This window comes from Lithobates pipiens, unplaced genomic scaffold, assembly GCF_037356315.1.
Source record: "Lithobates pipiens isolate NorthernLeopardFrog02 unplaced genomic scaffold, aLitPip1_a1.2 Scaffold_35, whole genome shotgun sequence".
Taxonomy (NCBI): Eukaryota; Metazoa; Chordata; class Amphibia; order Anura; family Ranidae; genus Lithobates; species Lithobates pipiens.
In genome coordinates, this window is record NW_027507811.1 from 393065 (window position 1) to 420072 (window position 27008).

Consider the following 27008-nt stretch of genomic DNA (forward strand, 5'->3'; position numbering starts at 1 on the left):
ATCTCCATTCCTCAATATAACGTCATGTTCCCAACAAATGAGGAGGAGATACTGGACACCATATGAAAGGTCCATCTCCATTCCTCAATATAGCGTCATGTTCCCTACAAATGAGGAGGAGATACTGGACTCCATATGAAAGGTCCATCTCCATTCCTCAATATAACGTCATGTTCCCAACAAATGAGGAGGAGATACTGGACATCATATGAAAGGTCCATCTCCATTCCTCAATATAATGTCATGTTCCCAACAAATGAGGAGGAGATACTGGACACCATATGAAAGGTCCATCTCCATTCCTCAATATAACGTCATGTTCCCAACAAATGAGGAGGAGATACTGGACACCATATGAAAGGTCCATCTCCATTCCTCCAATATAACGTCATGTTCCCAACAAATGAGGAGGAGATACTGGACACCATATGAAAGGTCCATCTCCATTCCTCAATATAACGTCATGTTCCCTACAAATGAGGAGGAGATACTGGACACCATATGAAAGGTCCATCTCCATTCCTCCAATATAACGTCATGTTCCCAACAAATGAGGAGGAGATACTGGACACCATATGGAAGGTCCATCTTCATTCCTCCAATATAACGTCATGTTCCCAACAAATGAGGAGGAGATACTGGACACCATATGAAAGGTCCATCTCCATTCCTCAATATAACGTCATGTTCCCAACAAATGAGGAGGAGATACTGGACACCATATGAAAGGTTCATCTCCATTCCTCAATATAACATCATGTTCCCAACAAATGAGGAGGAGATACTGGACACCATATGAAAGGTCCATCTCCATTCCTCAATATAACGTCATGTTCCCAACAAATGAGGAGGAGATACTGGACACCATATGAAAGGTCCATCTCCATTCCTCAATATAACGTCATGTTCCCAACAAATGAGGAGGAGATACTGGACACCATATGGAAGGTCCATCTCCATTCCTCCAATATAACGTCATGTTCCCAACAAATGAGGAGGAGATACTGGACACCATATGAAAGGTCCATCTCCATTCCTCAATATAACGTCACGTTCCCAACAAATGAGGAGGAGATACTGGACACCATATGAAAGGTCCATCTCCATTCCTCAATATAACGTCATGTTCCCAACAAATGAGGAGGAGATACTGGACACCATATGAAAGGTCCATCTCCATTCCCCAATATAACGTCATGTTCCCAACAAATGAGGAGGAGATACTGGACACCATATGAAAGGTCCATCTCCATTCCTCAATATAACGTCATGTTCCCAATGAATGAGGAGGAGATACTGGACACCATATGAAAGGTCCATCTCCATTCCTCAATATAACGTCATGTTCCCAATGAATGAGGAGGAGATACTGGACATCATATGAAAGGTCCATCTCCATTCCTCAATATAACGTCACGTTCCCAACAAATGAGGAGGAGATACTGGACACCATATGGAAGGTCCATCTCCATTCCTCAATATAACGTCATGTTCCCAACAAATGAGGAGGAGATACTGGACACCATATGAAAGGTTCATCTCCATTCCTCAATATAACGTCATGTTCCCAACAAATGATGAGGAGATACTGGACACCATATGAAAGGTTCATCTCCATTCCTCAATATAACGTCATGTTCCCAACAAATGAGGAGGAGATACTGGACACCATATGAAAGGTCCATCTCCATTCCTCAATATAACGTCATGTTCCCAACAAATGAGGAGGAGATACTGGACACCATATGAAAGGTCCATCTCCATTCCTCAATATAACGTCATGTTCCCAACAAATGAGGAGGAGATACTGGACACCATATGAAAGGTCCATCTCCATTCCTCCAATATAACGTCATGTTCCCAACAAATGAGGAGGAGATACTGGACACCATATGAAAGGTCCATCTCCATTCCTCAATATAACGTCATGTTCCCAACAAATGAGGAGGAGATACTGGACATCATATGAAAGGTCCTCCTCCATTCCTCAATATAACGTCATGTACCCAACAAATGAGGAGGAGATACTGGACACCATATGAAAGGTCCATCTCCATTCCTCAATATAACGTCATGTTCCCAACAAATGAGGAGGAGATACTGGACACCATATGAAAGGTCCATCTCCATTCCTCAATATAACGTCATGTTCCCAACAAATGAGGAGGAGATACTGGACATCATATGAAAGGTCCATCTCCATTCCTCAATATAACGTCATGTTCCCAACAAATGAGGAGGAGATACTGGACACCATATGAAAGGTCCATCTCCATTCTTCAATATAACGTCATGTTCCCAACAAATGAGGAGGAGATACTGGACACCATATGAAAGGTCCATCTCCATTCCTCAATATAACGTCATGTTCCCAACAAATGAGGAGGAGATACTGGACACCATATGAAAGGTCCATCTCCATTCCTCCAATATAACGTCATGTTCCCAACAAATGAGGAGGAGATACTGGACACCATATGAAAGGTCCATCTCCATTCCTCAATATAACCTCATGTTCCCAACAAATGAGGAGGAGATACTGGACATCATATGAAAGGTCCATCTCCATTCCTCAATATAACCTCATGTTCCCAACAAATGAGGAGGAGATACTGGACACCATATGAAAGGTCCATCTCCATTCCTCAATATAACGTCATGTTCCCAACAAATGAGGAGGAGATACTGGACACCATATGGAAGGTCCATCTCCATTCCTCAATATAACGTCATGTTCCCAACAAATGAGGAGGAGATACTGGACACCATATGAAAGGTCCATCTCCATTCCTCAATATAATGTCATGTTCCCAACAAATGAGGAGGAGATACTGGACACCATATGAAAGGTCCATCTCCATTCCTCAATATAACGTCATGTTCCCAACAAATGAGGAGGAGATACTGGACACCATATGAAAGGTCCATCTCCATTCCTCAATATAATGTCATGTTCCCAACAAATGAGGAGGAGATACTGGACACCATATGAAAGGTCCATCTCCATTCCTCAATATAACGTCATGTTCCCAACAAATGAGGAGGAGATACTGGACATCATATGAAAGGTCCATCTCCATTCCCCAATATAACGTCATGTTCCCAACAAATGAGGAGGAGATACTGGACATCATATGAAAGGTCCATCTCCATTCCTCAATATACAGATGAGGAGGAGGTCGATGAACGATGTAATGATGAAGTTTCTCTCACAGATGGATGTGATGTTGGGAATTCCTCAGAGGGGCTCCAGATTTCACCTGCAGGACATGAAGAAGAAGATGAAGGTGTCTCGGCTCCTCCTCCAGAAGAAAGGTCTTATTTGTGCTCGGAATGCGGTCAAAGCTTTGCGCAGGAAGAGGATCTGGGAAGACACGTGAGAGATCACACGGGTGAGACTTTTCCATGTGAAGAGTGCGGGAAAAGTTTCAGTCATAAAAATGATCTTGCAGTACTCCTGAGCAGTCACACAGGTCAATTCCCTTTTTCATGTTCGGAGTGTGGAAAAAGTTTCACACAGAAGGGAAAACTTGATAGACACCGGAAAATTCACACGGGCGAGCGACCTTACAGCTGTCCAGAGTGCGGGAAAAGTTTCATACAGAAAGGGGCACTCGCTAAACACCTGAAATCCCACACCGGCGAGAAGCCGTATTGCTGTTCAGAGTGCGGCAAACACTTCATCCAGAGAGACAGTCTTACTGTACACCAGAGAACTCACACTGGTGAGAAGCCGTTCTCCTGTCCAGAGTGCGGGAAATCTTTCAGTCAGAAAAATGATCTTGCAATACACCTGTGCGGCCACACAGGTCAATACCCTTTTTCATGTTCAGAGTGCGGGAAAGGTTTCGCAGATAAAGGAAAACTTTGGAAACACCAGAGAATTCACACGGGCGAGCGGCCTTTTTCATGTTCCGAGTGCGGGAAAAGTTTCACCCAGAAGGTACAACTTCATAGACACCAGAGAATTCACACGGGCGAGCGACCTTACATCTGTTCAGAGTGCGGGAAAAGTTTCATACAGAAAGGGGCACTCACCAAACACCTCAGATCCCACACAGGTGAGAAGCCATATTCCTGTTCAGAGTGCGGCAAAGGCTTCATCCAGAGAGACAGTCTTACCGCACACCAGAGAAGTCACACCGGTGAGAGGCCGTTCCCATGCCCAGAGTGCGGGAAATGTTTCTCACTAAAAAAGCGATTGAATAGCCACATGAGAACTCACACCGGTGAAAAGCCGTTCTCTTGTCCAGCGTGCGGGAAATCTTTCAGTCAGAAGAATGAACTTGCAATACACCTGAGCAGTCACACGGGTCAATACCCTTTTTCCTGTTCAGAGTGCGGGAAAAGTTTCATGCAGAAAGAGGCACTCACCAAACACCTGAGAACCCACACCGGTGAGAGGCCGTTCTCCTGTTCCCATTGCCAGAAATCCTTCATCATAAAGTCCGATCTTGTCATACACCAGAGAAGCCACACCGGCGAGAAGCCGTTTTCATGTTCAGAGTGCGGGAAAAGTTTCACCAAGAAAGGAAAACTTCACATACACCAGAGAATTCACACGGGCGAGCGGCCTTTTTCATGTTCGGAGTGCGGGAAATGTTTCACTGAGAAAGGAAACCTTCGCATACACCAGAGAATTCACACGGGCGAGCGGCCTTTTTCATGTTCAGACTGCGGGAAAAGTTTCACGCAGAAGGGAAAACTTCTTAGACACCAGAGAAATCACACGGGGGCAAGCGACCTTACAGCTGTTCAGAGTGCGGGAAAGGTTTCATTGAAAACAAGACAATCCTTTCATACAGAAAGGAGACCTTGTACACCTGAGAAGCCATGTATGTGAGCTTACTTTTTCATGCCCCTATGTGAGAAGCCACCCAAGTTAGCACCCTCTACCATGTTTCCATCTAAGAAACCACCCAAGTGAACTTCCTCTACCACGTTTCCATCTAAGAAACCACCCAAGTGAACTTCCTCTACCATGTTTCCATCTAAGAAGCCACCCGAGTGAACTCCCTCTACCATGTTTCCATCTAAGAAACCACCCGAGTGAACTTCCTCTACCATGTTTCCATCTAAGAAACCACCCAAGTGAACTTCCTCTACCATGTTTCCATCTAAGAAGCCACCCGAGTGAACTTCCTCTACCATGTTTCCATCTAAGAAACCACCCAAGTGAACTCCCTCTACCATGTTTCCATCTAAGAAGCCACCCGAGTGAACTTCCTCTACCATGTTTCCATCTAAGAAGCCACCTGAGTGAACTTCCTCTACCATGTTTCCATCTAAGAAGCCACCCGAGTGAACTTCCTCTACCATGTTTCCATCTAAGAAGCCATCCGAGTGAACTTCCTCTACCATGTTTCCATCTAAGAAGCCATCCGAGTGAACTTCCTCTACCATGTTTCCACCTAAGAAGCCATCCGAGTGAACTTCCTCTACCATGTTTCCATCTAAGAAGCCACCCGAGTGAACTCCCTCTACCATGTTTCCATCTAAGAAGCCATCCGAGTGAACTCCCTCTACCATGTTTCCATCTAAGAAGCCATCCGAGTGAACTTCCTCTACCATGTTTCCATCTAAGAAGCCACCCGAGTGAACTCCCTCTACCATGTTTCCATCTAAGAAGCCACCCGAGTGAACTTCCTCTACCATGTTTCCATCTAAGAAACCACCCGAGTGAACTTCCTCTACCATGTTTCCATCTAAGAAACCACCCAAGTGAACTTCCTCTACCATGTTTCCATCTAAGAAGCCACCCGAGTGAACTTCCTCTACCATGTTTCCATCTAAGAAACCACCCAAGTGAACTCCCTCTACCATGTTTCCATCTAAGAAGCCACCCGAGTGAACTTCCTCTACCATGTTTCCATCTAAGAAGCCACCTGAGTGAACTTCCTCTACCATGTTTCCATCTAAGAAGCCACCCGAGTGAACTTCCTCTACCATGTTTCCATCTAAGAAGCCATCCGAGTGAACTTCCTCTACCACGTTTCCATCTAAGAAGCCATCCGAGTGAACTCCCTCTACCATGTTTCCACCTAAGAAGCCATCCGAGTGAACTTCCTCTACCATGTTTCCATCTAAGAAGCCATCCGAGTGAACTTCCTCTACCATGTTTCCACCTAAGAAGCCATCCGAGTGAACTTCCTCTACCATGTTTCCACCTAAGAAGCCATCCGAGTGAACTCCCTCTACCATGTTTCCATCTAAGAAGCCATCCGAGTGAACTTCCTCTACCATGTTTCCACCTAAGAAGCCATCCGAGTGAACTTCCTCTACCACGTTTCCACCTAAGAAGCCATCCGAGTGAACTTCCTCTACCATGTTTCCATCTAAGAAGCCACCCGAGTGAACTCCCTCTACCATGTTTCCATCTAAGAAGCCATCCGAGTGAACTCCCTCTACCATGTTTCCATCTAAGAAGCCATCCGAGTGAACTTCCTCTACCATGTTTCCATCTAAGAAGCCACCCGAGTGAACTCCCTCTACCATGTTTCCATCTAAGAAGCCACCCGAGTGAACTTCCTCTACCATGTTTCCACCTAAGAAGCCATCCGAGTGAACTTCCTCTACCACGTTTCCATCTAAGAAGCCATCCGAGTGAACTCCCTCTACCACGTTTCCATCTAAGAAGCCACCCGAGTGAACTCCCTCTACCATGTTTCCATCTAAGAAGCCATCCGAGTGAACTTCCTCTACCACGTTTCCATCTAAGAAGCCACCCAAGTGAACTCCCTCTACCATGTTTCCACCTAAGAAGCCATCCGAGTGAACTCCCTCTACCATGTTTCCATCTAAGAAGCCATCCGAGTGAACTCCCTCTACCATGTTTCCATCTAAGAAGCCATCCGAGTGAACTTCCTCTACCATGTTTCCACCTAAGAAGCCATCCGAGTGAACTTCCTCTACCACGTTTCCATCTAAGAAGCCATCCGAGTGAACTTCCTCTACCACGTTTCCATCTAAGAAGCCATCCGAGTGAACTCCCTCTACCATGTTTCCACCTAAGAAGCCATCCGAGTGAACTTCCTCTACCATGTTTCCATCTAAGAAGCCATCCGAGTGAACTTCCTCTACCACGTTTCCATCTAAGAAGCCATCCGAGTGAACTTCCTCTACCATGTTTCCACCTAAGAAGCCATCCGAGTGAACTTCCTCTACCACGTTTCCATCTAAGAAGCCATCCGAGTGAACTTCCTCTACCATGTTTCCATCTAAGAAACCACCCGAGTGAACTTCCTCTACCATGTTTCCACCTAAGAAGCCATCCGAGTGAACTCCCTCTACCATGTTTCCATCTAAGAAGCCATCCGAGTGAACTTCCTCTACCATGTTTCCACCTAAGAAGCCATCCGAGTGAACTTCCTCTACCACGTTTCCATCTAAGAAGCCATCCGAGTGAACTTCCTCTACCACGTTTCAATCTAAGAAGCCATCCGAGTGAACTCCCTCTACCATGTTTCCACCTAAGAAGCCACCCGAGTGAACTTCCTCTACCATGTTTCCATCTAAGAAACCACCCGAGTGAACTTCCTCTACCATGTTTCCACCTAAGAAGCCATCCGAGTGAACTTCCTCTACCACGTTTCCATCTAAGAAGCCACCCGAGGGAACTCCCTCTACCATGTTTCCATCTAAGAAGCCATCCGAGTGAACTCCCTCTACCATGTTTCCATCTAAGAAGCCACCCGAGTGAACTTCCTCTACCATGTTTCCATCTAAGAAGCCACCTGAGTGAACTCCCTCTACCATGTTTCCATCTAAGAAGCCACCCGAGTGAACTTCCTCTACCATGTTTCCATCTAAGAAGCCATCCGAGTGAACTTCCTCTACCATGTTTCCATCTAAAAAGCCACCCGAGTGAACTTCCTCTACCATGTTTCCATCTAAGAAGCCACCTGAGTGAACTCCCTCTACCATGTTTCCATCTAAGAAGCCACCCGAGTGAACTTCCTCTACCATGTTTCCATCTAAGAAGCCACCCGAGTGAACTTCCTCTACCATGTTTCCATCTAAGAATCTACCCAAGTGAACTCCCTCTATGAGTACATAACTTGTATAACCATGCACTTTGTATCAATATATAATTTACTAACCACTCCCCCCTCTTTCGATTGGTAGGTTGAACCATATATAAACTGTGTATGAACCAAATAAAGGCAGACATCTTTTGAACTCACTTCTTGCTTCACGTGTTCATTGAGGTGTCTCACGGTACCGGGGGTCTTTGGTGGTCTGCTGTTATTAACCTATTGGGTGGTCCGTCACGTACCTGAAGTACCTGTAATTCCTTTCAGATTCATGTATAAAAAGTCTTATTTAATGGCTCTCAGGCTGGTATACTTTGTGTTCTTATATTTGCTGCTTTCCTGAAACACATTCCTGATGACTTGCGTTACCCCAGGGTTTGGACCCACCAACGTATTCACTAATGTACTCGCTTTTTCCCATTGAAATTCTGCCTCGGGGTCCTCTCCTCTCAATGGTATCTTCCTACCCTGACCGGCCAGGAGAGGAGGTAGAGGTGTGAGAAGTCATCTCTAGATAAGGATGATAACTCCTATGGTGTATGGAACATATCTCCCAGATAAGGATGATATGTCCCATACACCATAGCAGCCATCTCTAGATAAGGATGATACATTCCGTACACCGTAGGAGTAATCTCTAGATAAGGATGATACATTCCGTATACCGTAGGAGTAATCTCTAGATAAGGATGATATATTCCGTACACAGTAGGAGTAATCTCTAGATAAGGATGATACATTCCGTATACCGTAGGAGTAATCTCTAGATAAGGATGATATATTCCGTACACAGTAGGAGTAATCTCTAGATAAGGATGATACATTCTGTATACCGTAGGAGTAATCTCTACATAAGGATGATACATTCCGTACACCGTAGGAGTAATCTCTACATAAGGATGATACATTCCGTACACCGTAGGAGTAATCTCTACATAAGGATGATACATTCCGTACACCGTAGGAGTAATCTCTAGACAAGGATGATACGTTCCGTACACCGTAGGAGTAATCTCTAGATAAGGATGGTATATTCCGTACACTGTAGGAGTAATCTCTAGATAAGGATGATACATTCCGTACACTGTAAGAGTAATCTCTAGATAAGGATGATACATTCCGTACACTGTAGGTGTAATCTCTAGATAAGGATGATACATTCCGTACACCGTAGGAGTAATATCTAGATAAGGATGATACATTCCGTACACCGTAGGAGTAATCTCTAGATAAGGATGATACATTCCGTACACCGTAGGAGTAATCTCTAGATAAGGATGATACATTCCGTACACCGTAGGAGTAATCTCTAGATAAGGATGATACATTCCGTACACCGTAGGAGTAATCTCTAGATAAGGATGATACATTCCGTACACCGTAGGAGTAATCTCTAGATAAGGATGATACATTCCGTACACCATACGAGTAATCTCTAGATAAGGATGATACATTCCGTACACCGTAGGTGTAATCTCTAGACAAGGATGATACATTCCGTACACTGAATTTTCTTCAGGTAGGGATGATACATTTCAGGCCTTCCTGGCTTTCCTGCTGGCCATTTGGCCCTGTAGCTGCACCTTGAGATTTACCGGCTTGCCAACAGCAACAGACATACTTTAGACTTTCTCTCCATCCATCTTTTAGATGTTTTATTTGCTTAGTTGTCCTAGGAAGATAGGATTGGGGGTAAAGGATTTCCCTTTGCCCATTGGTATCTTCTAGTATCTTCAACCTCATCCACAGGCCGATGCAGATTTGGCTGGCCAGGCAGCCGGCTATCGTAAGGCTTCTTCAGCTCCTTTCGCAGGCTAGTTAGTTTAGGCAAAGATCGGCAATTTGTGGTTGTGACCTTTAAGCTTGGGCCTTCAATGGATTCTCCAATGTTTCTTGGCTTATCTTCATCTGGCTGGTTTTAGGTGTGCTGTGTCCCCTCAGTGATGGTCTATTTAATTTTGAAGCTCATAAAATGTTCTTAGACATTTCCAAAGTGCCTTCACTGGCCAGTACATTGTTCATTAGCACTGGCATTTGGGTAATAAGGAGGGTCTGCAGTTCACCAGGAATCCATAAAGAGCAATGTACGAAGAACCAGCACTCTGCATGTCAGAACTATGATAAAGAAATAGACATAGTTCAGATGGAGATATAAGGATAAATAGGCCTCGAAAAACAAGGTCAGCCTTAGGTCAGACACATGAGAGTTTTTCAAACAGAACGTCCGTCCGCCATTTTTTATCACCTTGTTAGAGATCTACAAACAAGCTTGCTTCCAGAACTGGAGATAGAAACAATGGTTGACGATCTACTCACAAACCTGGTCTGATGTTTACACAACGGTGGATTGTGAAGGCCCCATGTGGATTCAGATAAGCCGATGGTTCCGAATGTCTGCAAAGCTAGGAAGGTCAATTATTATCTACCTCAACCAATGGGAAGAAGTCTCACCTTCTGGGTTAGGCTTATTATCATTTTTATGAGCCTGTTGTCCCGAACGGTATATATAGGATCGAGATGGAAAGCCATTAGAACACACACTACCCGTTTTGTTTTCAGACACCTCTTCACTCTCCAGACTTTCACCCACACACACTTCGTCCATCTCACTGCATCACGCCTCATACCTGAAACTTTGAGGACACAAGATCCTCCTTAACCAGCCACTGTGTTGGGGAAGGCAGCCATCTTGGCGGACTCTGGTAACAACCATTGTGAGCCAGCAGCCATTTTTTTCGAAGGGTAATTTATGATTTATTGATTTTGTCATTGATTATTTGAATACTGAATATTGAGTGCTCCTGGTGTTTAGATTATGATTCTCCAGTTGTAACAACCATCCTAGATTTTTCTATAACTTTATTTTTGTTTTTCTAAATTTTATCATCTTTGGTTAGGTGCTATATTAGTGTAACAGTCTTATGTTTTAAGTAGTTGACGCCCTTTATTGTCTCCATGGGTCTTCATTGTCTCCTCAGGTCTTCATTGTGTCCACAGATCTTCATTGTGTCCACGGGTCTTCATAGTGTCCATGGGTCTTCATTGTCTCCACGGGTCTTCATAGTGTCCATGGGTCTTTATTGTGTCCACGGGTCTTCATAGTATTCATGGGTCTTCATTGTGTCCACTGGTCTTCATTGTGTCTACGGGGATCTATATTGTGTCCATGTGTCTTCATAGTGTCCATGGGTCTTCATTGTGTCCACGGGTCTTCATTGTCTCCACGGGACCTCATTGTGTCCACAGATCTTTATTGTGTCCATGGGTCTTTATTGTGTCCACGGGTCTTCATTGTCTCCACGGGACTTCATTGTGTCCACGGGTCTTTATTGTGTCCACGGGTCTTTATTGTGTCCACGGTTCTTCATTGTCTCCACGGGTCTTCATTGTCTCCACGGGACTTCATTGTGTCCACGGGTCTTTAGTGTTTCCACGGGTCTTTAGTGTTTCCACGGGTCTTTAGTGTTTCCACGGGTCCTCATTGTGTCCACGGGTCCTCATAGTGTTCATGGGTCTTCATTGTGTCCACTGGTCTTCATTGTGTCTACGCGGATCTATATTGTGTCCACGGGTCTTCATTGTAACCATGGGTCTTCATTCTGTCCACAGGTCTTTATTGTGTCCACGGGTCTTCATTGTTTCCACTGGTCTTCATTGTTTCCACGGATCTTCATAGTGTCCACGGGTTCTCATTGTGTCCACAGGTCTTCATAGTGTTCACGGGTCTTCATAGTGGTCACGGGTCCTCATTGTGTCCACAGGTCTTCATAGTGTTCACAGGTCTTCATTGTGTCCACGGGTCTTAATTGTGTCCACGGGTCTTAATTGTGTCCACGGGTCTTAATTGTGTCCACGGGTCTTCATTGTGTCCACTGGTCTTCATTGTGTCTACGCGGATCTATATTGTGTCCATGGGTCTTCATAGTGTCCATGGGTCTTCATTGTGTCCACGGGTCTTCATTGTCTCCACGGGACTTCATTGTGTCCACGGATCTTTATTGTGTCCACGGGTCTTTATTGTGTCCACGGGTCTTCATTGTCTCCACGGGACTTCATTGTGTCCACGGGACTTCATTGTGTCCACGGGTCTTTAGTGTTTCCACGGGTCTTTAGTGTTTCCACGGGTCTTTAGTGTTTCCACGGGTCTTCATTGTGTCCACGGGTCCTCATTGTGTCCACGGGTCCTCATAGTGTTCATGGGTCTTCATAGTGTTCATGGGTCTTCATAGTGTTCACGGGTCTTCAGATTGTTCATGGGTCTTCATTGTCTTCATTGTGTCCACGGGTCTTCATAGTGTCCACGGGTCTTCATAGTGTTCACATGTCTTCATAGTGTACACAGGTCTTCATAGTATCCACAGGTCTTCATTGTCTTCATTGTGTCCACGGGTATTCATTGTGCTTCTACAGACAGTTCCCAAGGACAACAAAGAGATCCAAGGTCATACATGTGAAAACCCTCCCATCACACAGATCTCTGAAGTTGTATCTCTCTCAATTTAAAAGAAATATATAAGTTGTTACAGCCCAGCAGTAACACATACCAAACTTAGATCGGGACACGACTGCAGAGGACAGGGTCACCACGTTATAATGAAGACAGAAAAAGAGGAATTAAAAGTCACTAACTCGATGGTACAGATGTTGCACAATAGTAGGGATGGGCTTGTGTTTGGGCTGAACCTTGGCTGTTGAGAAGAACTCCGAAACATTTACCTGTTGGACGGGAGCTGAAGATCATGTATAAAAGTGGTATTATCTCCACCTCCTAGGGGGCCTCTGGATTTTGGGTCCCTCTATTCCTTCACAGCCAGGCAAATACGCATTTTCCAACTTTCATCAGTCCATGGCCTTGTTTTTGTTGTTTCATTGGGGGTGGGGTGGGGGGGGGGGACAATTTGGTTTGGGGAAGAGAGATTATAGGATGCCCAACTTGCCATTGTAGAACAACTTGAGGACAACTTCCTTCACTATGTACCCCACAAAAATGACAAATCCTCAACCCTTTGTAGGAGCTCTGTGTCCCCCTTAAGAAACATATTTTTAGGTGCTCTATGATCCTCTCATGAAAATACCAGCCCACCTGGCTGCCTTGTAAAATGTCCCAGGACAAGGGATTAGGTTTAGCGTTGACACTGTCCCTTGAAAGCTTGCTGGCTATTGCATCTGGCAGCTTTCTCTCTTTTAGGTCCCGGGGGTGTAGAGGTGCTCATACTAATCCGGGAATCATTCTGCTTTTTGAGAAGACTGTTGATCAGGCCCCCCTGCTTTCCAGGTCCTCCCATACTAGTCAGGGTGTCCCCTAGAAGAGACTGAAGGGTAGTGGAGATTCCTCTGTTCAGCTTCTCTCCTTCCTCAGCTCCCAACCCCTCAGCCCCGGGGTCTCCTCCCAGGCTACAAAACACAGCCTTTAGCACTCTATCTTCCACCCCACTACAACACTCCTGCTGGCCAGGCTCTGCAATATTTATGGGCTGACCCAGCCACCCTGCCAGGCCTCCTGCCTAGGGATTGATCAGATTCCTATAAATATGCAGATCTCATCCTCTTTGCCTCCACCCACTAGCTTCTAGAAACTTCTCCAAGCTTCTAGATCCAGAGGGAGGTACCAGAGGCTTGGCCTGTACAGCCCTCCAGTCTGACCTACAGTAACTCTGTCCAATCACAAGACTCACACAGGCTGTTGTGAGTCAAAATACATTTTCCTCTCTCTAAACTGTACACTAGAGGGTGCTACTCACATAACAGCTGCCTGCTGTAGGCTAGTCCGGGGTGGGGGGGGGGAGTCCTTAACAACCAGCGACATCACCAGCCCCCTTTACTTACATGGCCGGGACTCCTCAGCCATGTGATCAAAAGAGCCTACATAGTAGGGTTGCCGCCTCATCCCTTTAAACCTGAACACATATGAATTACACGGGTTCTGAGGAAAATTAAATGCAGACGGGGCACCAAGTGAGTTTAATTACCACCTTAATCAGCCACAGAACCCGTGTAATTCATATGTGCTTGGGTTTAAAGGGCTGAGGTGGCAACCCTACTACATAGCTTAAAAGATATTGCCATGGGGGGTCCCTAGGGTTGCCACCTTTCCTTCAAGCCAAACCTGAACACTTTAGCAGCCTGGGACCCCTTTGGGTGCCCCAAGGAGAGCAGTAATCTTGTGCACATAGCATCTGTGTCCCCAGTGGAGCCCCTCCTTACATCTGTGTTCCCAGTGGAGCCCCTCCTTACATCTGCGTCCCCAGCGGAGTCCCTCCTTACATCTGTGTCCCCAGTGGAGCCCCTCCTTACATCTGTGTCCCCAGTGGAGCCCCTCGTTATATCTGTGTCCCCAGCAGATCCCCTTCTTGCATCTATGTCCCCAGCGGAGCCCCTCCTTGCATCTGTGTCCCCAGCAGAGCCCCTCCTTACATCTGTGTCCCCAGCAGAGCCCCTCCTTATATTATGTGGCCAATTGCTATTGACATCATCACCCTGCCCCCAATGATGCAAATCTACCCCCAGACAGCTGACCGCAGCAACCGGATACCAACAAATTTGTGTGTAACTATCTTGGTTACTTGAGGAGCCACAGCCCAATCTGAACAATGTGTCCGGGTTTCAGTCCACCTGAAACCTGGACACATGATTCAAAACCCGAACTGTCCGGGCGAATCCTGGACAGGTGGCAACCCTAGGGGTCCCCCACCTATTTCATACCAGTCCTTGGTGACTACCACTATTGAGGGATTTCACCATACTTCCTGGTTTTGGCTATGGGACAGGAAGTGAAGGGAAATCTCTCTAATAGGACACAGATGACCAAAAACAAAGTCCTTATTATGACCCTCCATCACTCTATCCAAAAAGAAAAAAAAAACGTCAACCCATTGATCATTTATTTCTTCTACCTCTGATAATATGGTAAGGCTGGACGGGGATGTTGAGTTCCTACACCTGCGAACTTCCCATCTTCTTCAGGATGAAAATTCTTAATAAAGCTTATTAGAAATTGAGGAAGGCTTCTTTTTATATATATATATATATATATATATATATATATATATATATATATATATATATATATATATATCTCACAGTTCATTTTTTTCCTTTTTATTTTTGAGATTTGATCTGATTTGAGGTGTAACATCGATGTGTAGTAGCGGAGGTTGATCAGGGATGCAGTTCCTCCATTCTCCACAACGTAGGGAGCCTACTTATACAAAGCGTAAACTCCAGACAGGAAGTGATCACTGGGGCAGACAGGAAGTGATTGTTGAGGAAGACAGGAAGTGATTTTTGAGGCAGACATGAAGTGATTTTTGAGGCAGACAGGAAGTGATTGTTGAGGCAGACAGGAAGTGATTGTTGAGGCAGACAGGAAGTGATTGTCAGGGCAGATAGGAAGTGATGTAAAGTATAAATAGTTCTGGGTCGGAGTTGAGTTGGGAGGAAGTAGAGAGCAGACGGTATTGGAACTGGCCGCAGAGGAGGTAATGATAGATCTAACCATATCAAGTTCTCGGGATATATTAGGTTATATCAGCTCTGACACAATCCAGAAAAATGACGAAAAGGAAGTCACATGACCACATAATCCCAAATTACAGGTCATGGGACTCTATGGTGACAGCTGACATGGCTACACACAAAATGAAAGGCAGGTGACAACTTGTGGTAGTCACATTCAACTGAGCTAATTTTGTATAACCTTGATTTAGAAGCTATTGGCGGTCCAACCAAAATCACAAGACGAGATGGGGGGGGGGGGGGGGAGGGGTTATAAAGATATTGTTTATCATTTTACGGTCCAGGTAATTCTCTACATATTGTTCATGTACAGAGAGAAGTGTCCTCTACAAGAAACATGACCACCTCAACGAGGATGGAGGAGGATCATATTCACGTGACCAAGAGGATTTTAAACCTCACCCTGGAGATCATCTCCCTGCTGACCGGAGAGGTGAGGAGGATTCTGGGAGGTCACATGACATCACTCTTATCTCTATTAATAAACATAGACATCATATGAAAGGTCCATCTCCATTCCTCAATATAACGTCATGTTCCCAACAAATGAGGAGGAGATACTGGACACCATATGAAAGGTCCATCTCCATTCCTCAATATAACGTCATGTTCCCAACAAATGAGGAGGAGATACTGGACACCATATGAAAGGTCCATCTCCATTCCTCAATATAACGTCATGTTCCCAACAAATGAGGAGGAGATACTGGACACCATATGAAAGGTCCATCTCCATTCCTCAATATAACGTCATGTTCCCAACAAATGAGGAGGAGATACTGGACACCATATGAAAGGTCCATCTCCATTCCTCCAATATAACGTCATGTTCCCTACAAATGAGGAGGAGATACTGGACATCATATGAAAGGTCCATCTCCATTCCTCAATATAACGTCATGTTCCCAACAAATGAGGAGGAGATACTGGACACCATATGAAAGGTCCATCTCCATTCCTCAATATAACGTCATGTTCCCAACAAATGAGGAGGAGATACTGGACACCATATGAAAGGTCCATCTCCATTCCTCCAATATAACGTCATGTTCCCTACAAATGAGGAGGAGATACTGGACACCATATGAAAGGTCCATCTCCATTCCTCCAATATAACGTCATGTTCCCTACAAATGAGGAGGAGATACTGGACATCATATGAAAGGTCCATCTCCATTCCTCAATATAACGTCATGTTCCCAACAAATGAGGAGGAGATACTGGACACCATATGAAAGGTCCATCTCCATTCCTCAATATAACGTCATGTTCCCAACAAATGAGGAGGAGATACTGGACACCATATGAAAGGTCCATCTCCATTCCTCCAATATAACGTCATGTTCCCTACAAATGAGGAGGAGATACTGGACATCATATGAAAGGTCCATCTCCATTCCTCAATATAACGTCATGTTCCCAACAAATGAGGAGGAGATACTGGACACCATATGAAAGGTCCATCTCCATTCCTCCAATATAACGTCATGTTCCCTACAAATGAGGAGGAGATACTGGACATCATATGAAAGGTCCATCTCCATTCCTCAATATAACGTCATGTTCCCAACAAATGAGGAGGAGATACTGGACACCATATGAAAGGTCCATCTCCATTCTTCAATATAACGTCATGTTCCCAACAAATGAGGAGGAGATACTGGACACCATATGAAAGGTCCATCTCCATTCCTCAATATAACGTCATGTTCCTAACAAATGAGGAGGAGATACTGGACACCATATGAAAGGTCCTCCTCCATTCCTCAATATAACGTCATGTTCCTAACAAATGAGGAGGAGATACTGGACACCATATGAAAGGTCCATCTCCATTCCTCCAATATAACGTCATGTTCCCAACAAATGAGGAGGAGATACTGGACACCATATGAAAGGTCCATCTCCATTCCTCAATATAACGTCATGTTCCCAACAAATGAGGAGGAGATACTGGACACCATATGAAAGGTCCATCTCCATTCCTCAATATAACGTCATGTTCCCAACAAATGAGGAGGAGATACTGGACACCATATGAAAGGTCCATCTCCATTCCTCAATATAACGTCATGTTCCCAACAAATGAGGAGGAGATACTGGACACCATATGAAAGATCCATCTCCATTCCTCCAATATAACGTCATGTTCCCAACAAATGAGGAGGAGATACTGGACATCATATGAAAGGTCCATCTCCATTCCTCAATATAACGTCATGTTCCCAACAAATGAGGAGGAGATACTGGACACCATATGAAAGGTCCATCTCCATTCCTCAATATAACGTCATGTTCCCAACAAATGAGGAGGAGATACTGGACACCATATGAAAGGTCCATCTCCATTCCTCCAATATAACGTCATGTTCCCAACAAATGAGGTGGAGGTAAGTCCTTCTTCAGTCCCAAATATTTCAATTTTATCATATTGTGTATGGTGGTGCCCAGTGTTTTATGGATTATTTGTTTGTTTTTTTGTGTGTATTTTATCTCTTATATTGGTGTTATGATTGTACTATTTTTTTTTCTGTCATCATTGACTAAAATAACCGACACGACTCCTCATTGAAATTCACGACTCTTATAAATTATTTCTTTCCAGTAGATGTCAAGAAAAGGTCGGAGAGACATCTTATGTTATCTCCGGAGCATATAGAAGACAACCACAACGCACAATACATTCCAGGACTATACCCGAACACTCAGAATTTACATTCCAACCACAACCACGTGGATAGACCATCGGCTCTCAGTAATCTCGAGTCATCACACGCTCTCCCTACACATCATCGGAGGGTTCGCGGGAGTCAGGAGGCCCATTCTTGTTCGGAGTGTGAGCAATCATTCACAAATAAGGAAGAACTTATGAGGCACCACAGCACTGACAGCAGTGAGAGGCCCTTCTTGTGTTCCGAGTGCGGAAGATGTTTCCCAGAGAAAAGAAGCCTTGGCGTTTACTTGAAGCTCCAAGAGGGTATAAAGCCATTTTGCTGTCCGGAGTGCGGGATGTGTTTCACTCAAGAAGGGAAGCTTCTAAAACACCTTCGACATCACACCGGGGAGCGTCCTTCTTCCTGTTCCGAGTGCGATAAATCTTTCATATTGAAAGAATATCTTGTTAGACACCAAAGAACTCACACCGGGGAGCGTCCCTTTAAGTGTTCGGAGTGTGAGAAAAGTTTCTTGACAAAGGGGGTCCTTCTGAAGCACCAGATGTTGCACACGGGGGAGCGCCCTTATTCATGCTCGGAGTGCGGGAAATGCTGCGCTCGGAAAGACGACCTCATCAGGCACCAGAGGAGTCACACCGGGGAGCGTCCTTGCGGTGCATGCTAGGTGATGCATCTTGGAAGGAATCTTTAAGATCAAAGAACAATTTCTGAAAAAGAGCCTATAACCCCCAAAATAATATTTGATCTGGACATGAACTAAAAAAAATTAGTTGTGTTATAGAAAACATCCAGAAATGTTCATTTCTCCAAAACATTAAAAAAGATATAGCTTTTGGTTTGAATTTCTCCTGAAAAGTAGGTCTCCACTACCTGCCTTCCACTATCCATAATGCACCCTCCACCAGCCTCTGTCCTCCATCCACCAGCCTCTGTCCTCCATCCACCATCCTCTGTCCTCCATCCTCTGTCCTCCATCCACCATCCTCTGTCCTCCATCCACCATCCTCTGTCCTCCATCCACCATCCTCTGTCCTCCATCCACCAGCCTCTGTCCTCCATCCACCAGCCTCTGTCCTCCATCCACCAGCCTCTGTCCTCCATCCACCAGCCTCTGTCCTCCATCCACCAGCCTCTGTCCTCCATCCTCTGTCCTCCATCCACCATCCTCTGTCCTCCATCCACCATCCTCTGTCCTCCATCCACCATCCTCTGTCCTCCATCCACCATCCTCTGTCCTCCATCCACCATCCTCTGTCCTCCATCCACCAGCCTCTGTCCTCCATCCACCATCCTCTGTCCTCCATCCACCAGCCTCTGTCCTCCATCCACCATCCTCTGTCCTCCATCCACCATCCTCTGTCCTCCATCCACCATCCTCTGTCCTCCATCCACCATCCTCTGTCCTCCATCCACCAGCCTCTGTCCTCCATCCACCAGCCTCTGTCCTCCATCCACCATCCTCTGTCCTCCATCCACCATCCTCTGTCCTCCATCCACCATCCTCTGTCCTCCATCCACCAGCCTCTGTCCTCCATCCACCAGCCTCTGTCCTCCATCCACCATCCTCTGTCCTCCATCCACTATCCACAATCTGTCATCCTCTATCCACCATCCAATATCCGCTATCCACCATCCAATATCCGCTATCCACCATCCAATATCCGCTATCCACCATCCACCATCCAATATCCGCTATCCACCATCCAATATCCGCTATCCACCATCCAATATCCGCTATCCACCATCCAATATCCGCTATCCACCATCTAATATCCGCTATCCACCATCCAATATCCGCTATCCACCATCCAATATCCGCTATCCACCATCCAATATCCGCTATCCACCATCCAATATCCGCTATCCACCATCCAATATCCGCTATCCACCATCCAATATCCGCCATCCACCATCCAATATCCGCTATTCACCATCCAATATCCGCTATCCACCATCCAATATCCGCCATCCACCATCCAATATCCGCCATCCACCATCCAATATCTGCTATCCACCATCCAATATCTGCTATCCACCATCCAATATCCGCCATCCACCATCCAATATCCGCCATCCACCATCCAATATCTGCTATCCACCATTCAATATCCGCTATCCACCATTCAATATCCGCTATTCACCATCCAATATCCGCTATCCACCATCCAATATCCGCTATCCACCATCCAATATCCGCTATCCACCATCCAATATCCACTATCCACCATCCAATATCCGCCATCCACCATCCACTATTCCTTATGCTCCATCCACCGTCCAATATGCGATATGCTCCATCCACCATCCGCCATCCTCTATCCACCATCCAATATCCGCCATCCTTTATCGTCCATCCACCATCTTCTATCCTCCATCCACTATGCTCCATTCAATATCCACCATCCAATATCTGCCATCTGCTATCCACCATCCACTACCCATCATCCAAGATCTGCTATCCACTATCCGCCATCCAATATCCTCTATCCGCCATCCAATATCCCCATCCACTATCCACCACACACTATCCACTATGCCCCATCCACCTTCCAATATGTGCTATGCTCCATCCGCCATCCACTATGCACCATCCAATATCCGCCATCCACTATCCACCATCCAATATCCGCCATCTTCTATCTTCCATTCACCATCCACTATCCATCATCCACTATCCTTCATCCACCATCCAATAACCGCCATCCACTATCCGCCATTCAATATCTGCTATACTCTATCGTCCATCCGCCATGCTCTATCCACCATCCACTATCCACCATCCACCATTCAATATCTGCCATCCTCTATCCATACAATATCCGCCATCCACTATCCACCATCCAATAACCGCCATCCAATATCTGCTATCCTCTATCGTCCATTCACCATCCAATGTCCGCTATCCACCATCCAATATCTGCCATCCTCTATCCACCATCCACCATTCAATATCCTCTATCCACCATACAATATCCGCCATCCACTATCCGCTATCCACCATCCACTATCCAATATCCGCCATCCTCTATCCCCTATGTGCCATCTTCTATCCTCCATCCACCATTCACTTTCCGCCATCCATTTTCTGCCATACACCATCCTCCCTCCGCTATCCGCCATCCATTATCCTCCATCCACTATCTGCCATCCAATATCCACCATGCATTATCCACCATCTGCTAACCTCCATACAATATCCACCATCCTCTATCTACCATGCAATATCTGCCATTCACCATCCACTATCCTCTGTCCTCCATCCACCATCCAATATCCACTTCCCACTATCCTCCATCCACCATCCTCCATCCTCTATCCACCATCTGCTATCCTCCATCCAATAGTCATCTCTGTATTTGGCCAAATGTTTGGAAATGTTCTGCTGGATCTCCATCTGTCTAGCTCAGGTGTAATGTATTCATATAATACCTTCCCTTCCCCCCCCCCCCCAATCAATTTTATTTTAAGATGTTTTAATAAAGTCATTCTTGGGTGCCTCCTGTAAGCATCACAGAGCCCTGTCACACGCAATATACACGATATTGTCAAATGTACATGACCTTTAATGACATCCCAGTCCCAGTCTCAGTCCGGAGGGTTCAATATTGAGTTGGCCCTTTGCAGCTATAACAGCTTCACCTCTTCTGAGAAGGCCGTCCACAAGGTTTAGGAGGGTGTCTATGGGAATGTCTGACCATTCTTCCAGAAGAGCATTTGTGAGGTCAGGCACTGATGTGGGATGAGGAGGCCTGGCTCCCAGTCTCCTCTCTAATTCATCCCAAAGGTGTTCTATGGGCTTGAGGTCAGGACTCTGTGCAGGCCAGTCATGTTCCTCCACCTCAAACTCGCTAATCAGTGAGAACCTCAGCCAGAACACTGAAGATGGGTCATGAATGGGTCTTCCAGCATGACAATGACCCAAAACATACTGGCAGGTCAACAAAGGAGTGGCTGAAGAAGCACAATAAGGTCATGGAGTGTCTCCAGACCTTAATCCTATAGAACATTTATGGAGGGAGCAGAAACTTCAAGTTGCCAAGCAACAGCCAAGAAACCTTCAGGATTTAGAGAAGATCTGTAGAGAAGAGAGGAGAAAACCCCTCCTGAGATGTGCGAACCTCATCACCACCTACAAGAAACGTCTGACCTCTGTGATCACCAACAAGGGTTTCTCCACCAACTACTAAGGAGATCAAATACTTATTTTACTCACTGAACTGCAACTCCATTTATAACATTTGTATTGTGTATTTTCTGGATTTTTGGTTGATATTCTGTCTCTACCATATAAAATACACCTATGATAACAATGATAGACCCTTCATTTCTATGTAAGTGGGCAAAACTTACACAATCTGGAGGGGAGTAAATCATTATTTTCCCCCACTGTATGATGGATCTCATTAACAGATCTCTGGTTATTAGTGGCCTGCTAAGCTGGTGACAACATGTCCTGATGGGTTTTATGACCCTGGTCTGGTTGGACAGGCTGTGATGGGTATATGATGGACCTCATTAACAGATCCCTGGTTATTAGTGGCCTGCTAAGCTAGTGACAACATGTCCTGATGGGTTTTATGACCCTGGTCTGGTTGGACAGGCTGTGATGGGTGTATGATGGACCTCATTAACAGATCCCCGGTTATTAGTGGCCTGCTAAGCTAGTGACAACATGTCCTGATGGGTTTTATGACCCTGGTCTGGTTGGACAGGCTGTGATGGGTATATGATGGACCTCATTAACAGATCCCTGGTTATTAGTGGCCTGCTAAGCTAGTGACAACATGTCCTGATGGGTTTTATGACCCTGGTCTGGTTGGACAGGCTGTGATGGGTATATGATGGACCTCATTAACAGATCCTTGGTTATTAGTGGCCTGCTAAGCTGGTGACAACCTGTCCTGATGGGTTTTATGACCCTGGTCTGGTTGGACAGGCTGTGATGGGTATATGATGGACCTCATTAACAGATCCTTGGTTATTAGTGGCCTGCTAAGCTAGTGACAACATGTCCTGATGGGTTTTATGACCCTGGTCTGGTTGGACAGGCTGTGATGGGTATATGATGGACCTCATTAACAGATCCCTGGTTATTAGTGGCCTGCTAAGCTAGTGACAACATGTCCTGATGGGTTTTATGACCCTGGTCTGGTTGGACAGGCTGTGATGGGTGTATGATGGACCTCATTAACAGATCCCCGGTTATTAGTGGCCTGCTAAGCTAGTGACAACATGTCCTGATGGGTTTTATGACCCTGGTCTGGTTGGACAGGCTGTGATGGGTATATGATGGACCTCATTAACAGATCCTTGGTTATTAGTGGCCTGCTAAGCTGGTGACAACATGTCCTGATGGGTTTTATGACCCTGGTCTGGTTGGACAGGCTGTGATGGGTATATGATGGACCTCATTAACAGATCATTGGTTATTAGTGGCCTGCTAAGCTAGTGACAACATGTTCTGATGGGTTTTCTGACCCTGGTCTGGTTGGACAGGCTGTGATGGGTATATGATGGACCTCATTAACAGATCCTTGGTTATTGGTGGCCTGCTAAGCTAGTGACAACATGTCCTGATGGGTTTTATGACCCTGGTCTGGTTGGACAGGCTGTGATGGGTATATGATGGACCTCATTAACAGATCCCTGGTTATTAGTGGCCTGCTAAGCTAGTGACAACATGTCCTGATGGGTTTTATGACCCTGGTCTGGTTGGACAGGCTGTGATGGGTGTATGATGGACCTCATTAACAGATCCCCGGTTATTAGTGGCCTGCTAAGCTAGTGACAACATGTCCTGATGGGTTTTATGACCCTGGTCTGGTTGGACAGGCTGTGATGGGTATATGATGGACCTCATTAACAGATCCTTGGTTATTAGTGGCCTGCTAAGCTAGTGACAACATGTCCTGATGGGTTTTATGACCCTGGTCTGGTTGGACAGGCTGTGATGGGTATATGATGGACCTCATTAACAGATCCTTGGTTATTAGTGGCCTGCTAAGCTGGTGACAACATGTCCTGATGGGTTTTATGACCCTGGTCTGGTTGGACAGGCTGTGATGGGTATATGATGGACCTCATTAACAGATCCTTGGTTATTAGTGGCCTGCTAAGCTGGTGACAACCTGTCCTGATGGGTTTTATGACCCTGGTCTGGTTGGACAGGCTGTGATGGGTATATGATGGACCTCATTAACAGATCCTTGGTTATTAGTGGCCTGCTAAGCTAGTGACAACATATCCTGATGGGTTTTATGACCCTGGTCTGGTTGGACAGGCTGTGATGGGTATATGATGGACCTCATTAACAGATCCCTGGTTATTAGTGGCCTGCTAAGCTAGTGACAACATGTCCTGATGGGTTTTATGACCCTGGTCTGGTTGGACAGGCTGTGATGGGTGTATGATGGACCTCATTAACAGATCCCCGGTTATTAGTGGCCTGCTAAGCTAGTGACAACATGTCCTGATGGGTTTTATGACCCTGGTCTGGTTGGACAGGCTGTGATGGGTATATGATGGACCTCATTAACAGATCCTTGGTTATTAGTGGCCTGCTAAGCTGGTGACAACATGTCCTGATGGGTTTTATGACCCTGGTCTGGTTGGACAGGCTGTGATGGGTATATGATGGACCTCATTAACAGATCATTGGTTATTAGTGGCCTGCTAAGCTAGTGACAACATGTTCTGATGGGTTTTCTGACCCTGGTCTGGTTGGACAGGCTGTGATGGGTATATGATGGACCTCATTAACAGATCCTTGGTTATTGGTGGCCTGCTAAGCTAGTGACAACATGTCCTGATGGGTTTTATGACCCTGGTCTGGTTGGACAGGCTGTGATGGGTATATGATGGACCTCATTAACAGATCCCTGGTTATTAGTGGCCTGCTAAGCTAGTGACAACATGTCCTGATGGGTTTTATGACCCTGGTCTTGTTGGACAGGCTGTGATGGGTGTATGATGGACCTCATTAACAGATCCCCGGTTATTAGTGGCCTGCTAAGCTAGTGACAACATGTCCTGATGGGTTTTATGACCCTGGTCTGGTTGGACAGGCTGTGATGGGTATATGATGGACCTCATTAACAGATCCTTGGTTATTAGTGGCCTGCTAAGCTAGTGACAACATGTCCTGATGGGTTTTATGACCCTGGTCTGGTTGGACAGGCTGTGATGGGTATATGATGGACCTCATTAACAGATCCTTGGTTATTAGTGGCCTGCTAAGCTGGTGACAACATGTCCTGATGGGTTTTATGACCCTGGTCTGGTTGGACAGGCTGTGATGGGTATATGATGGACCTCATTAACAGATCCTTGGTTATTAGTGGCCTGCTAAGCTGGTGACAACCTGTCCTGATGGGTTTTATGACCCTGGTCTGGTTGGACAGGCTGTGATGGGTATATGATGGACCTCATTAACAGATCCTTGGTTATTAGTGGCCTGCTAAGCTAGTGACAACATATCCTGATGGGTTTTATGACCCTGGTCTGGTTGGACAGGCTGTGATGGGTATATGATGGACCTCATTAACAGATCCCTGGTTATTAGTGGCCTGCTAAGCTAGTGACAACATGTCCTGATGGGTTTTATGACCCTGGTCTGGTTGGACAGGCTGTGATGGGTGTATGATGGACCTCATTAACAGATCCCCGGTTATTAGTGGCCTGCTAAGCTAGTGACAACATGTCCTGATGGGTTTTATGACCCTGGTCTGGTTGGACAGGCTGTGATGGGTATATGATGGACCTCATTAACAGATCCTTGGTTATTAGTGGCCTGCTAAGCTGGTGACAACATGTCCTGATGGGTTTTATGACCCTGGTCTGGTTGGACAGGCTGTGATGGGTATATGATGGACCTCATTAACAGATCATTGGTTATTAGTGGCCTGCTAAGCTAGTGACAACATGTTCTGATGGGTTTTCTGACCCTGGTCTGGTTGGACAGGCTGTGATGGGTATATGATGGACCTCATTAACAGATCCTTGGTTATTGGTGGCCTGCTAAGCTAGTGACAACATGTCCTGATGGGTTTTATGACCCTGGTCTGGTTGGACAGGCTGTGATGGGTATATGATGGACCTCATTAACAGATCCCTGGTTATTAGTGGCCTGCTAAGCTAGTGACAACATGTCCTGATGGGTTTTATGACCCTGGTCTGGTTGGACAGGCTGTGATGGGTGTATGATGGACCTCATTAACAGATCCCCGGTTATTAGTGGCCTGCTAAGCTAGTGACAACATGTCCTGATGGGTTTTATGACCCTGGTCTGGTTGGACAGGCTGTGATGGGTATATGATGGACCTCATTAACAGATCCTTGGTTATTAGTGGCCTGCTAAGCTAGTGACAACATGTCCTGATGGGTTTTATGACCCTGGTCTGGTTGGACAGGCTGTGATGGGTATATGATGGACCTCATTAACAGATCCTTGGTTATTAGTGGCCTGCTAAGCTGGTGACAACATGTCCTGATGGGTTTTATGACCCTGGTCTGGTTGGACAGGCTGTGATGGGTATATGATGGACCTCATTAACAGATCATTGGTTATTAGTGGCCTGCTAAGCTAGTGACAACATGTTCTGATGGGTTTTCTGACCCTGGTCTGGTTGGACAGGCTGTGATGGGTATATGATGGATCTCATTAACAGATCCCCGGTTATTAGTGGCCTGCTAAGCTGGTGACAACATGTCCTGATGAGTTTTATGACCCTGGTCTGGTTGGACAGGCTGTGATGGGTATATGATGGACCTCATTAACAGATCCTTG

At 45.7% G+C, this 27008-nt stretch overlaps 1 protein-coding gene across 1 annotated transcript in view; it reads left to right on the top strand.

Moving 5' to 3' along the window:
* LOC143955424 (uncharacterized) overlaps nt 1–19065 on the top strand; it is a 65060-nt gene extending 45995 nt beyond the window's left edge. The window contains exons 15-16 of the mRNA XM_077465473.1: nt 3216–4724; nt 18601–19065. Coding sequence (XP_077321599.1) covers nt 3216–4724; nt 18601–18887 — 1796 coding nt within the window. The 3' untranslated portion in view covers nt 18888–19065. The remainder of the gene's footprint in view (nt 1–3215; nt 4725–18600) is intronic.
* The last annotated feature ends 7943 nt before the right edge of the window (nt 19066–27008 follow it).